Consider the following 14,368-nt stretch of genomic DNA (forward strand, 5'->3'; position numbering starts at 1 on the left):
CATAAAGCAAATGAATGAGCTCCAAGGGGGTATAACTTACTTTCACCCTAGAAGGTAGTAAAGACTCACTATATTTATTAAGCACTTAGAAAATGGTAAATGAATAGTGCTATGAAAATACAAAAATACATTCATGCCAATGCCATGTATAGTGTAATTTTTTGTTGGTTCTGAAGGAAAAGTGCCATCAGGTGAAAATTTAAAAGTGTAGGTCTCTGCATCTTACTTAGTTGTTTTGTCTTGCATAATTACATAATTCAGTGCTAGTATAAATTTGTTTTTGTTTCTGTCAAGCCGAGTTGAGTTAAGGAATCTCAGTCATTATTTTTGGCAGGGCTGATACAGAGAGAAACAAACAGATCAAGTGTTTGATTCAGGGCCTTCCATGCAGGGAGAGAGGAGCTTCAGGGGACCTTCTGTTGAGAGGACAGCCTCCTTGTCTACAGCCCTGCTGGGAAATTTCTGACTGGTTTCACGCCTTGGTTAGTGGAGGGCTGCAGAGAGAGCAGGCTGACCCGCACACTGGAAAGCTTGGGTAGAGCCAGTGCCCTATGAGTGGGGGCTGTGCCGTGTCAGAAACTGGTACAGCTGTCAAGGTCAAGACTGGTGTGCAGGTAGAGACAGGTGAGTCTTGACCAAAGGAGCAAGTGCAGGAAGGGCCATGGGTGCCAGCTAGAAAGAAGGATGCTTCAGAGATTCCTTCGAAGGGCTCAGCAGGTCCCCTCCTCTGAGGTTAGCAGGAAATAAATATCAAAATCAAGGAAGAGACCTAGTAGCCAGTTTCATGGTCCACAAGAACCCAGGTAGAAAATGAAAAGATTAAGTGATAAAGGTATCTAAAGTACCCGGATTCTTGACCATATGTTACTTTATCCGTGCGCCTGTTTGTATCTTATTCAAAAAGACTAAACCCATTTTAGGAAAGCAACATGTAGAAATGTATAGTTTTGGGAGCATGGGAGAGAGCAGTACATACGCTAAGAAAAATAATTCTAGGTGGCATTTCTGTGGCTTTTACCCATTTTACTAGGATTGTTAAAGCAGATGTGGGTGGTTCTGTACCCCTCCCGGGCTCTGCACTGGTAAAGGTGGCCAGGGTGGGAAGAGCCCTGCAGCAACAGGGTAGCCAGGCACGGGGCCCAAGCAGCGGAGTCTAGGAGGTTCTCCCCCCACTTCCAGGCCTCCATGAATGTGAGATGAGTGTTCTGCACAGCACTCTAAAGCACGGCCATTACCAAGGCACACACCTATCTCAGCTCCTACTTGTCTGGCAGGAAACAGGCCTGATGCTGAGCGTCTCCCACCCCAGACAAGCAGCTGGGTGGCAGTGTAACGTCAGTACTCCCTCATCCCTAAGCAGGCCTCTGCCTCTTCTTCTCCTAAAGACTTCCAGATAGCCCTGGACTCAAAACCAGACATCTAGAAAGGCAGCACAGGGCCACACAGAGACTCAGGCAGGTCCACATCTCTACACCATCTATGAAAGAATAACTGGCACTTTGAAGACTTTTGCAACCATGAGCTACCTAATTTCTAAAGCCAAGGAGAGGGCTTAAAAGAAGAATCCAAAGAGAATTCACTCTGTAGAGCCTTACTGTTCCTTTGCAAGCTAGAGGCTACAGTCACGCTTTGTGAAGATGGAGACAGATATAGCCACATTTCCGATTTCATGGATCTGAAAGCCTGTCAGGGAACCTATAGGGAAGTGCCAACCACCCACACTTAGTGGAACATGGAACGTAGACACTACTTTGTGAAAAGGTGAGACTGTGACCTCCCTGTGGACTCAGCAAAACAGGGAAGAGAAAAGCCCCAAGGGACCCTCATTTTAAAATCAGCCAGCAACTGGCCTTTTTATCCTAGGGTGTGAGGCTCAGGTTGAGTTAGCACAGCTGTACAGCTACTACTGAGTTACTAGTGTAAAGGAAGGTACGGTACTTAGCAACAAATTCCGAAATAACTTCCCTAGGGGCGGGCATTCCCTTACATGCGGACAGAACATATGCACAAGTCTAACCATAAACTAGGAGTTCCATTCCTTAGAGCTCACTTAATCTCATTGCATCTGAGGTGTTTTTCTCTTATCTGATCAGATACCCTGGCAGGCATGCTGTAACTTGCTTACTGGACATGTGAGACAGGGGGCTGTCTGATGGGTGCTGAGCGCTCTGGGTATCATTGGAAGAGTTTACTTTTCTTTTCTTCTCAGTGATGTCTGACTCTGTCATTCTCTTCTACTTCCCTCAGTAGTTTCTAAAGTGAAGTATAAACTTTCTGATTTCCCCCCAGCGCTCTTCCATGCACCCATTTCCCACCCCTTTCCTGGCTCAGGGGGCCCCCATTGCAGGAGCCAGTTGTTATTGGGTAGTGCAGTTCAGGTGTTGCTGTGTCTTTGAAGGCACAGTGTTGTTGTGAGATTTTTGTAATTGCCATTTTTTTCTAATTAAAATTAAATGGAAAAAATGGATAGCCTCCAAAATCTGATTTAATTCTGTGAGTACTTCTTCAAGGGAAAAATATGATAATTGGTACTTGATTTGCCTTCAGCAGAATGAGAGGATTTTACCTGGATGAGAGAAATAGAGTGATTTTAAATGGGGAGAAGGTTTGATGTTTCTGATACTTCTCATGGCTGAGAATCGGAATTAATTACATGGATGGGAAATGATAAATAACTGGGGGTGTAAATGTAAAATCATATGATGGAGATGTATCCTTGTAACTCGCCCTGTATCTGACTAGCCTTATCTAGGCTAGGGATTTTTCCTGCCTGAGTTCATCTGTGGTGTTTATATATTCCTCAAGAAAATGCTCAGAAACAGGCATTTCACCTGCTTACTGTGCTCTCTAAGTGTGGCAATGAGCACAGACTAGAAAATAATAAGGCAACGAAAAGAGATGAATTTTGTTAGAATTCATGGGACCAGCCAGTGTTCTCTCTTCAGATTCCTGGAACACCTAATGGACATGTTTATAAAGACTTGGATGGACACTTTATAATTTGTAATGACAGATTCTGTGCTCTACCTGATGAGACCTTTGAAGCATCCAGAAACAAAGTATGTAATTTGGAAGCATGAGTCTGTAAGCACAGCTCTGCCGCAGCTATTTAAGTTTAATGAAGCAACTACTTTGCCACTGCACACTCACAGTGAATAGCCTCCTTGGCATGTTTTGGAAGACTTCAGTGTTGCTCATAATCGTGTCCCAGCAATCTCCTTGGAGAGCCTTTGTGTCCTGTTCTCAGAAGAAATATGCTGCTTTACATGTTAATGGTTTTGAAATTAGTCATTTGCTCCATTTTCATTAGAAAGAAGGTCACTTTGTGATTTCCTACCTCCCTTCATTTGCTCTGAACATTCAGGATACTCTTGAGTTCATCAGCCATGCAGTGCACTGTCTGGTTTTAACATGCCTGAAAAACCAGGGAAATGTTCTATCAAAGGGCATTGCTATTCTCAGAGACTGCTCTTAGAATTCAAAGTCTGCAAATCTAGCTCAGAGGGGAAAGTTCCCAGACAAGTCATTATTGCTATTTTTTCCCATTTCAATCACTGACTGCCTTGTGTTGCTCATTCATTGGTCTTGTTAGGGGAGGCTGTGCTCCCTGAGTATGCAGCCCCATGAAGAAGGCAAAGGGACATTTCACAGCTCCTTTCTGAAGCACATTCACTCGTGGAAAGCTAAGGTCAGGCTTCTGAATCCTAAAACAATGTTAAAAATACAAAACTGTGTGGGAACAAATGACATTTAGCCATTGTATAACCCTGTAATTTCGCAGTGTCATTTCCCCAAGCTGAGGGTATGGTTTCTCCTGCATTATCAAAAAATGGTGGAAGTGGAACAGTGCTGGGAGTCCTCACAGCTCTGCAGCCCTGGAGGAAGTCTGGGGGAGCACACAGATTGTTTGGTAACCTGCTCTTGTCGGTGGGAGATATAACATAGGATTTCAGATGGCTGGATCCTGCACAACCATAGACTTCCCAGAACAGCTAGGAAGCGCTCCAAAACTTTCTTAAAAGATATATTTATTTTAAAGGATGAGTAAATAAAGTTGCTTCTTTGATTCTCTTTGTTGAGAGACTGGTTGTGGAGGTGACAGAGGATCCTCCCAGGGCGTATTTGGACTGGAGAATGTTTCTTCTTCTGTTACATTTATATTTTATTGTGAGAAAACATGAGATCTATTCTCTTAACAGTTTTTAAGGGTACAATACATTAATGTTGACCATGATTATATCATAAAGCAGATCTCTGGGGCTTATTCATCTTGCTTGACTGAAACTTTATGCTTGTTGATTAGTATCTCCTGTTACTTTTAAGATCATTTCTGTAGTTGTTGCTACTTCTTAAAACCCCTGGGATGGGTATTAAGATTGAAACCAGAGGCCCAGTCTTGCTCCAGACTGTCCTTCCAAGCTTGGTTCTGCAGGAAACTCCTATAACCAGGTTAGTGCCAGCCAGTGTGAGTCACACTTCTTTCCACCTATAACGTGTGGGTAATTTTTATATCCAAGACAGAAATGCCCATGTAACAGACTTCTCCCTCCTTTCATTCTGCATCTAAAAAACTAAAGTCCAGTTGGTACTAAAATATACTTCTTATCCAGGAAACCTGAAAAGAATCTTTCAGTGGTCTATGTTTCATATTCTTGTATATGTATCATGTGCTGGATTAATTACGGCAGCGGTGGCTTCTGTAACAAATAGACCTAAGAATCTCTGAAAACCTAGAAGTTCTTCATCATATATCTTGAATAAGCATTTTCATAGACTTGTGAGACCTGTGTTCTAGATCTAAAGGAGATGGGGCAGGGCATAGTGAGAAGTGAGTAGGGAAGGACGAGGTTCTCTGTGTGCTCATTCTAACCAAGAGGTAGAGTGGTACAGTGTTAGAGGCCAACTGTACCAAATATGCATTGTGGGATAGGTTGACTGCCATGGGGGAAGACAGCTTTAAAAAAACAGAAATGGATGCAGCTCAGATTATAAAAAGAGCCAGAATCAAGGTTAAAGAATGTGTGCATGACACATTGAAACTGACAAAGCATGTTCCCATGTGTTATGTTGTGCCATGATTTAGATATTGTTTGTCTCCCCAGATCCATGTGTTAGAAATAACCTGTAGTGTGGCAGTGATAGTAAGATAGTAGAACTTTTAAAAAATGGAACCAGTGGGAGGTAATCAGGTTGTTGGGGGCAGCCTTTAGAAGGGTTCAAAAAATTCCCAAGGAATCTCAGTTCCTATGAGAGTGAGTTGTCATAAAAGATCAAGACTTCCTGGTTGCTAATGGCTCTCTGTTTCCTTTCTTGGCTTTCCTTTCTTCGTCTCTTTCTTGTACTAATCCCCACCATGATGTCATCTGTCATATGTGATGTAGCTAGGGAGGCCATTGTGAGAGCTACCACCATGCTGTTTGGACCATCAGCCTCCAAAACTGTGAGCTAAATAAACCTTTTCAATAAGTCACCCAACCTCAGGTATTTTGTTATAGCAATTGAAAACTAATACCTTTTGTTTTACTAGATGAAGTGGTTCAGGCCATATTTGGTCCATAAGTACACTAACTTCAAGTATTTCAGGTTAAGGAAAGTCTAAAAGGCTGAGTAATTTACTCTGGTGAGTAGTGAGCTAGGGCAAAGATTTGGATGTTGTACTTATAAAAGCAGAGCTTTCTTCCTAACTTCCTAATCCTATGGAAGATCAGGTGACTGCCAGTGCACAGAGGCTGCAGAGGTGAGCAGGGTATGCTTTCCTGCGTGGTTTTCTTTCCTTCTCCCATGTCCTCAAAACACACCCTCAGGATGCCAGCCACGTTCCCATGGAAATCACTTACCAGTGGAAGCCTGCTTTGGAAACTCACTGGCAGTTAGCTGTCACCTGGTTGAGCCTTCTGCTCCTGTGGACCTGTACTCAGTCCTTTGCCGGAATCAAACCTTTTTATTTTAACAATACTCTCATTAGGCTTTCACTGATTTAGCCACCCTCTGATTTCACCATGTCCTTCTTGTCCACTTACTCCCACTGTTCCCCACTGTTGTACTGCTGAGTTTGGCCAGTGCCACATCATGTTTTATTCTCAACCTGAGAAAGAAATTGTATGAGACACCAAGCTTGGTCCATAAAGGACTTGTCCTGCCAGAGCAGTTAAGGATTTCAAGTATATACATACACTATTCTCTCAGCACTGTGTTTTTGTCCTGAGAAGTTCCAGAAGGAATTCTTGAAAAGCCAGAAGAGCTACTTTCCCATGAGAGCAGTGCACTGGTACTGATAGGGAATCAATTGAATGGTGCTTGAAATTTTACAGAAGCTCAGTGAAGACCAGTGCTAGACTGCAAACTGATAGCTCAGTTCTTTTTAGCATCCAAGTATCAGCCTGTTTTCCCAGGTGGCTCTAAATGAGATGGTGAAATGCAGTGGTCCATTTGTCCCTGTCCCAGGTGCAACACAGGCAGGCCAGTTGGTGCATGCTACCTGCAGGCCACTCCTGCGGCCCCATGCCTCCTCTCCTGGGATTCCTTCACTGAGATCAGAGCAGAGTTCCCTCCCTCCTTTCTCTTCCACTTGAGTAGGGCCAGTATGAGGGCACAGTCCTATAGTCTAACTACTTGAGAGGCCAAAGCAGGAAGATAGAAACTGGGAACCCCCAGAGGCAATTTAGTGAGACTGTCTCCAAATAAAAAGTGCTGGGAGGGTGTAGCTTTGTGGTAGAGCACTTACCTAGCATTTATGAGGCCCTAGCACTAAGGAGAAAAAAGAAGGAAGAAAAGCAAAGCAAAAGAAAAAAAGATCTGTTCTTCTGTGGTTGGCACCAGCATGGCCATCCCCGCTGACAGCAAGCACGCTTCCACTCTGCAGTCTCTCCCACCCACTTTTAATTCAAAGCATAGTCTTTTAGGATGGTCAGGATGTGCTGCTGGCATGCCACTTTTCCTATCCCGAGCTTGTTCTGCGGTATTCAGCAGATGTGCTGGTTTGTTGTACTGGAATGTCCCTTCTGCAGAGTCCTCGATCCAGTGAGGGCTTAGAGGATCTAGGGTACAGGATTCTGCAGAGGTGGCATAAGGGAAAGGTCCAGGGCTGGCTTGGAGAAGAGTCAGAGGTGCCCGTGTCCCTTCAACTGAACTCAGTACCTGGCACCCACTGATCAAGTAGCTGATGATATCCCTTTTGCCTGTGAGAAGACAAGCCAAATGAAGTATGTCACCCAAAAGCAAAATCAGATACAAAATGAATTAAGGAAAACTCCACATGTAGAATTTTTCTTTTTTTCTCCCAGTACCAGGCCCTCATACATGCTAGGCAAGTGTTCTACCACAAATCCACTGCACGCCCCAGTCTTTTTTATTTGAGACAGAATCTTGCCAAATTGCCTAGGGCAGGTTCACAGTTTTGATCCTCTGCCGTGGCCTCTCAAGCAGCTTAGATTACAGGCCTGTGCCATCACAGGCCCTGCAGTATTTTTAAGAACATTTTATCATGAAGTTAGAGCACATATTTAGAATGACTTTTCTTTCCCTTCACTTTTCCTGCAATGCTGGGGATTAAACCCAGGGCCTCACACGTACAGGTGCTCCACCACGGAGCGATGTCCCATCCCAGCGCTATTTCTCTATTAGGACCTAGTTAAGTTACCGGTGGATGAACATGAGGTGACCTAACTCCTGACCGCTCAAGGCCTCAGAGACACACTGTGCACCTCCCGTCCCTCCCAGTTCCATCAGGTGGAGGGAGGGAGGGAGACTTGGGCCCTCAGAGGTGGAGATATGCAAAACCCAAAAATAGATTCTCAGAGTGAACCCAGCATAATGATTCCATTCGGCAAGAAGGTCACTGTGTCTGCCTTTTGTGCCAACACATCCCTGGCGCTTAATCTATGGCTGCCTTGTGAAACCAGAGAGCTGTGCCAGAAAGCTACACTTTGTGGTTGTGAGGCATTTTAAGAATTTAAAATCATGTCAATAGGGTTTTGTCAGGGTAGGCCAGAGGGAGTTACACAATTTTAGAAGAGGAATGGCTTTTAACATCTTTTTGTTTGTTGGCCTGAGAGCTACCATCACTTGTTTAAGAAAAAAGAAAATCTCTCTGGCCAGAACTACAAATAAAGTTCACCCTGCCAATTCTGCCAAAAAAATAAAGACATCTGCCCCCAAAATGTAGTCTAGTTACCTGAGTGATAGGATTGTGAGTGAATTTTGTTATTTTTCTCTGTACTTTCTGTAATGTTACTTCTTGGATTCACAGAGTAAAATAAAATAATGAATACTATTTTAAAAACAAAACTGTGCCTTAACCCTGATCATGTTCCTTTGAAGGTGCAGAATTGTGATCCTAAAAGTGAAGCAGGCAGGGCAGGCCTCGCCTGTGTGCCTGTGTCAGGCCTCAGCTGAGGTTTGGTGTCCACGTCCTCTGTCCACTGTCAGTTCTAGAGGCTGCAGGCAGGGCAGATGCCCACCCTGAGAGTACTTACGGGAGCCAGGGAGATGGGAAAGGGAGGCAAACTGGCCTGCTGCACAGTGAAGAGGAGATGAAGTTCATGTTCAGTTGTCTTTGACAGGGAAGCCTGCTTGACATGCCTGTTGGGAAGGCAGCCACCTGCTCCAGGTCATTTGTGAACATAGCATTCCGACACTAAGAATGTCCAGTTGATGCATGTTGTTCTGGAAGTTGGAAAGATCCTGTTTGTGAGACCTGTGGGGGCTCAAGTAAAATGTAATAAATAAAGACAAGTAGACAGGAGGACACCACCCCTGGAGGAATTCCAAATATCCTCTGGAGTGTGGGGAGTGAGGCAAGATAAGATTTTCATTTAGTTGAACTTGGAGGTTTGACAACCCAGACTGGCTGTTGACATGAGCTCAGACTCTTAACCAGCCTTGCCCTGGAGCCTGAGGTGAGCAAGCTGGAAGACAGGACCTGTGTGAGCTGTGACATTGTGGCATCTCTCCATCCTGCATGAAGTTTTTCTTTTAAACTTTCATTTCTTATGCCTCACATATACTGACCTATTATTGATTCCAGTGGGTTTCCTTATTCCAGTGGGCCTTAATGCTTTGAACTTGAGGTCACGACCCATGTCTGCACCTCACAGATCGAGAATTGGAAACCCTTGCCATTTACATGATGGAGTCTTTCAGGGAGGAAGGTCCTCTTTAATTATGGGTTATTTGGAATCAGTGAAAAATCTCATTCACCACTTTCTAATATTCTCCAGTGTGTTGCCTTATGATGACACATGCATCTTCTGGATTTTAAGTAGTACATAAACAAAAATAGTGTGTATATTTTGATATCCATTTGAAAAAATAAACAAGCTGAATTAATCATTTCATAAATAACATTATTTAAGAAAAGCTAAAGTAGGTTGACTTTTTGAAAGAAGTTCATTTTGAAGACAAATTTGTACTTGCGTATTGCCATCTAGTGAAATCAGAAAGGTGGAACAGTAATCAGATGGTTAATGTTTGGCAGTTATGTCCTAGAATGTGCTACTTGGCCAAATTGGTTTTAATCTTCGTATCTCAGAATGAAACTGCATGGAGAATAAATTACTTACCAGAAAAAATAGTTGCATATGTTTTTAATAGTGGGCCTAGTAACTTTTAGTGAGTATGAACAAAGACTTACTGTTTCTCTGGTGTGGGACACAACTGCTTCTCTTCTCTTCAGATGCAAGCTTCAGAGCCATCACTCCATGCCCTCCTGGAAAGCAGGGTTCCTGGTGTTGCTACACACTGACATGTTTGCTATCTTATTCATAACTGTGTCCATTGTTTTTTGTGGGCTGTGTGCATGTACATGTGTGCCTGTGTGTGTGCACACACTTCCACTGAATGGTAATGAGATGACATGCCACATCTGTGTCTCCCTGTTACTTGGGTTCAATAGTGACAAAATGGTGTCAGGGAGCCTGTAATTCTCCATTTTCTATTAACCACCCAAATAAACTGTTTTCCGATCTTCTGTAGATGGAAATCCTCTATGAATGTGGAAGCCATTAGCAGAGTAATTGCTGTCTGTTGCCATGACAACCAGCCGCTGCAGTCACCTGCCCGAAGTCCTGCCAGATTGCACCAGTTCGGCTGTGCCCGTGAAGACTGTAGAGGATTGTAGCAGCCTAGTGACTGGGCAGCCACAGTATGTCATGCAAGTTTCAGCCAAGGACGGGCAGCTGCTGTCAACAGTAGTGCGGACTCTTGCCACCCAGAGGTAGTACCACAATTAAAATAAATGACTCTGTAATTGATCTGGAGAACTATTTGTCAGATGGAAAATGCTGAAGGGATATAATTAGTGCTCAGGTCTTTGTGTCAGGTGAGGGAGATGCTGGGGGGAAAACTACACAAGTTTTGTCATTGCATTTCTATAGCAATAGGACAGAAAGCTAAAATACACATTGCTTGGTACTCTGCTTAAAGTCATGCTTGCAGAGAGCGTGGGGAAAGGATCCCACAAGACATGGGGCTGCTTGCTTTACATTTGTTGTTTTGATACTGCTATGGTAATTACACTCGTGTTTCCAGTAGCTTGCAAAAGAAGTCCTTTGCTAGAACAGAATAAAGAAGGCACCTTGGTTTCAGGTGACTGAGCCAAAGTGATTGGATTTGTTGACAAAACTTTTGAAGTAACATTCCTGGGGTTCATGATGATTAGAATTGCCTGGTGGATCTGCTGGTCAGGAGCACTCCCTGCATGAGTCTCCTCTCTCCATACCAGGGCCTCTCTGTTTTCCCCTCCTTCACCCACTATGGATGACCATGACCCTTCATATCTAGGCTACCCTGTGAACTAATGTAATTGTTAAAGCCTCCACAGCTGTCTTCCCATGTGATGACCAAAGCAAGAGTAAATGAAGGTCTGTGCAGCTCCAGAGATTGTTCATCCAGGTTGGCACTCTGTCCCTAGGATTTTCTCTTGTGCTGCTATTGGCCCACAGCAGACTGTGAGCTCTAGGTTACCAAGCTAGTAATAGATGTGCCTTGCTTTCTCCAGCTTTCTTTAAGAATAACTAAGTGGAATGTTTGACCTATGAATGTAAACCATGTGTTACCATCAGACTGGCTCCCTAGTGTCAGTGCTGACTCTGAAATTTAAGAGCAGTTACTTGCACTTGACCCTTTCCCTCGACCTAGTTGATCATTCACCTCTGCTGTTGCAGACCCCCGAGTCTAAACATGTGCCTGCAGCAGAACTACTGGCAGCACTACCGCCCAGAATGGTGGCCCTCAGTCTTGCAATCACACCCATCCATGCTGCCAACATCGTCTGCCTTCTGATTAATCTCTAGCAATGTCACAAAGAGAAGAAATGGAAGAATGTCTATTAGATACCGGAAAACTTAGAGCTTAGAACTCAGAACTTGACATGATGGTTAGCTGAGTCTGGATGGCTGGTATACCCTAGTCACGTGGGCAGCCATCACGCACCTTGGCTGAGCAGGCAGGACAGGCTGTGGGGGAGGTGCCTGAGACTGCGATCCAGTGTGGCTGTCTGGTATCAGGCCTTATTCCTGCTTTCCTACCAGTAATCCAAAGCAGAAGGTTACAGAGCTATATACACATGGTTCAAAGTGAATGAAGGAGGCCGAGTGAAAAAAAGGCCACTCATCCATCTTTCACCTCCTGATTTCAAATGAGCTTCTGAGCAGGAGGGAAGGAAGTGTCTTTTCCTCTTTAGTCCCCTTCCAGCCTTGGCTCATTCTCAGGATCATTCTTGGAAAGCTCTTTGAGAAACTGGTACGTCCAAGTCTGTTTCCCTTTGGATCCAAGATGGTGAAAAAGAGAGTGATGGGGCATAGAGTTAAAGAGACTAAATGTTCAGGGAGATGAAGTTACTAACCTATTTTCCCAGATTTAGCTGGTTGGTAATGACCGAAGTAGGAGTTTGAACCTGGCGACTAGGTAGCAAAGCCTGCACTAACTGTACTACTTTGCCTTCATGAAACGTGCAGGAGTGTTTTTGCCAAAATCAAAGTCATGCGAGCAGGACATATCCATTACTAGTTTTCAATTTTGTGTCTTGGCCATCCCAGAAAGCATCCTCGGAAAGCTTCACAGACCTTCCACCACTCGACTTTCTGTACAGTTCGGCCTGTGGCTCTGTGTGGCAGCTGTAAAGATGGTTGCCATTTCTTCCCCAGTCTCATTCTCCACCCTACTGTAGGAACCACTGGGTTTACAAGTGTCCTGGCCTGCTTCAAAAAATGCAGTTTGTCTAGAAACTGCAGTTGGGGCCATTTCAAAACAATTTCTATTCTTAATGATGAACAATTGTTATTATCTTTTTAATAGTAGTTTGCCTGAGCTCCATCTATGTCCAAGACTAAAAATAACACATTGCTAATTTTCACTCACTTTTGGGCCTGGGCCACAACTGGTGCTTTGATGTTGGCAACCCATCTTTCTTTGTATTGTCAAAAGTAGATTGTCTGGGTGCTCAGGAGTACCCAGGACCACTGGTCCTACCACCAAGGTCAAGGTTAAACTCCCAAAGGGTCTTTAAGCAAGTGTCTTGTTGAGCAGCTACCACTGGAGAGGGCCAAAGGACACATAGCTTGAAGGCATCCACTTTGCAGTGAGTTACAGCCCAGTGACCGGCAGGTGTCCCTCCATCTCTTGCAGCCCCTTCAATGACCGGCCGATGTGCAGGATCTGCCATGAGGGTAGCAGCCAAGAGGACTTGCTCTCTCCATGTGAATGTACAGGGACCTTGGGGACAATTCATCGGAGCTGCCTGGAGCACTGGCTGTCGTCGTCAAACACCAGCTACTGTGAACTCTGCCACTTCAGGTTTGCAGTGGAGCGAAAACCCAGGCCGTTAGTGGAGGTCAGTAAATGGGGCACGTCCTGAACACTTAGCTCTAATAAGCAAATGATGTCTGCTTTTGTGGCTGATCACAAACCCTGTACAGCTTCACTGAAGCACAGTAATAGCTCTGTGTGAGTGTGTGTGTATGTGAGAGAGAGAGACAGACAGACAGACACACACACACACACAGAGGGACATCTGATCAGCTCATTCTGGAGCCAGCAGTAAAATGGTGACCTCCACAAAAGTGGAACAAGGAAGAAGATCCTGGTGTAATAAGCAGGGAAGCTTGAGATGTGGTCTCTATCTTTCAGTCCCTGTGAAGGGTAACAAAGGTCAAACACTCTTCTCTCTGCACACCATCTGCACACTTGGAGCTACAGATAAACAAGCACTTGGGGTGCGCAGCCTGAGAAGTCTTCCTGAGAAAATACTGTGTGGCTGTGTAGCACAATAGAATTAGACCCAGACTTTCTGGGTTCTTTGACCTTGGGTAAGTTACCTCATCTACTGGAAATGTTACAAGAATTAAGACTCACTGTGTGTAGAACACAGCAGAATGTAGAATATTCTCTTTCGTGTATTAGGAAGCAAAGGATTCTCCATTAGACTCAGGATCTGATCTGCTATTAGACTATTTGGGGAAAAATTACTAGATTATTTCTGCCTTCTCTCCTACCCTCAGATTCTACTGCTAGTAAAGACTGTATGTTGGCAATAATAAACATACTAATATAAGGTGGAGCTACCTGAAAGAAACCATGACATTGTGTCTGTAATCCATATTTTCTAAAAATCCTATTTCAGCAGCTAACGCAATGAAGTCCTGAAATCAGAGCTAGAACTAGAAATCAAAGAAGCCCTTCATTAACACTGTTTAATAAATATATTAGTGTTGAGGTTCTTAAAGCTCTAGAGAGCTCTTTATGTATATTCTCATGGTTTTGACCTTAACAATTTAATCAGGACTTGTAACTGGAACTTGTTTTAGCAATGACTTATTTGCCAAGTGGCACAGAACTTACTTGACTGTCCAGTAGACTATGCTTTCTTAAGACACTGGATCTAGTGACCTCTTAATTTAAGCCATCTTGCCACTTGACATCCAGTTTCAAAATTTCGTATTTGTAGAATGCCTATCAAGAACTTGGTCCTGTGCCAAATTTGCTTGGGTTTGACATTTCAGAACCACTCAGTAAAGGAGGAATTATAATTAAATCATTAATGAAAGCAATAAGAATTTCCCAACCCGATGGCAAAAGTATGAAGAAGTCTATTTGTTCTTTCCAGAAACTTAATCTCTTCAATTTGATAATGCAGCCTCTCTAGGGAAGCTGGCTTCCCAGAATGAGGGAATTCTGCTTTTAAATGGGTTTCATCCAACAGTCTTCTTTACTGGTATCCTGAGTAATGAAGCTTTTACTTCCACTTGATAAAGATTCCAGCGTTTCTACAGATAATATATAAGAAGTTTTTGTATATGAATGTGAGTGCATACATGTGCACACATGTGTACACATGCTTTCATTTTTATAGTATGTATGTGTCAAATCATCC

At 43.7% G+C, this 14,368-nt stretch overlaps 1 protein-coding gene across 3 annotated transcripts in view; it reads left to right on the forward strand.

Annotated features, from left to right (window-relative positions):
- Positions 1–14,368, forward strand: part of Marchf3 (membrane associated ring-CH-type finger 3) — a 141,238-nt gene that overhangs the window by 96,632 nt on the left and 30,238 nt on the right. For all 3 annotated transcript variants that reach the window (XM_063232429.1, XM_063232428.1, XM_063232430.1), the window contains 2 exons: positions 9,973–10,213; positions 12,625–12,829. In XM_063232429.1, coding sequence (XP_063088499.1) covers positions 10,029–10,213; positions 12,625–12,829 — 390 coding nt within the window. In that variant the 5' untranslated portion in view covers positions 9,973–10,028. The remainder of the gene's footprint in view (positions 1–9,972; positions 10,214–12,624; positions 12,830–14,368) is intronic.

Source organism: Cavia porcellus, unplaced genomic scaffold, assembly GCF_034190915.1.
Source record: "Cavia porcellus strain 051 isolate PalLab524CR breed Dunkin Hartley unplaced genomic scaffold, mCavPor4.1 scaffold_21, whole genome shotgun sequence".
NCBI lineage: Eukaryota > Metazoa > Chordata > Mammalia > Rodentia > Caviidae > Cavia > Cavia porcellus.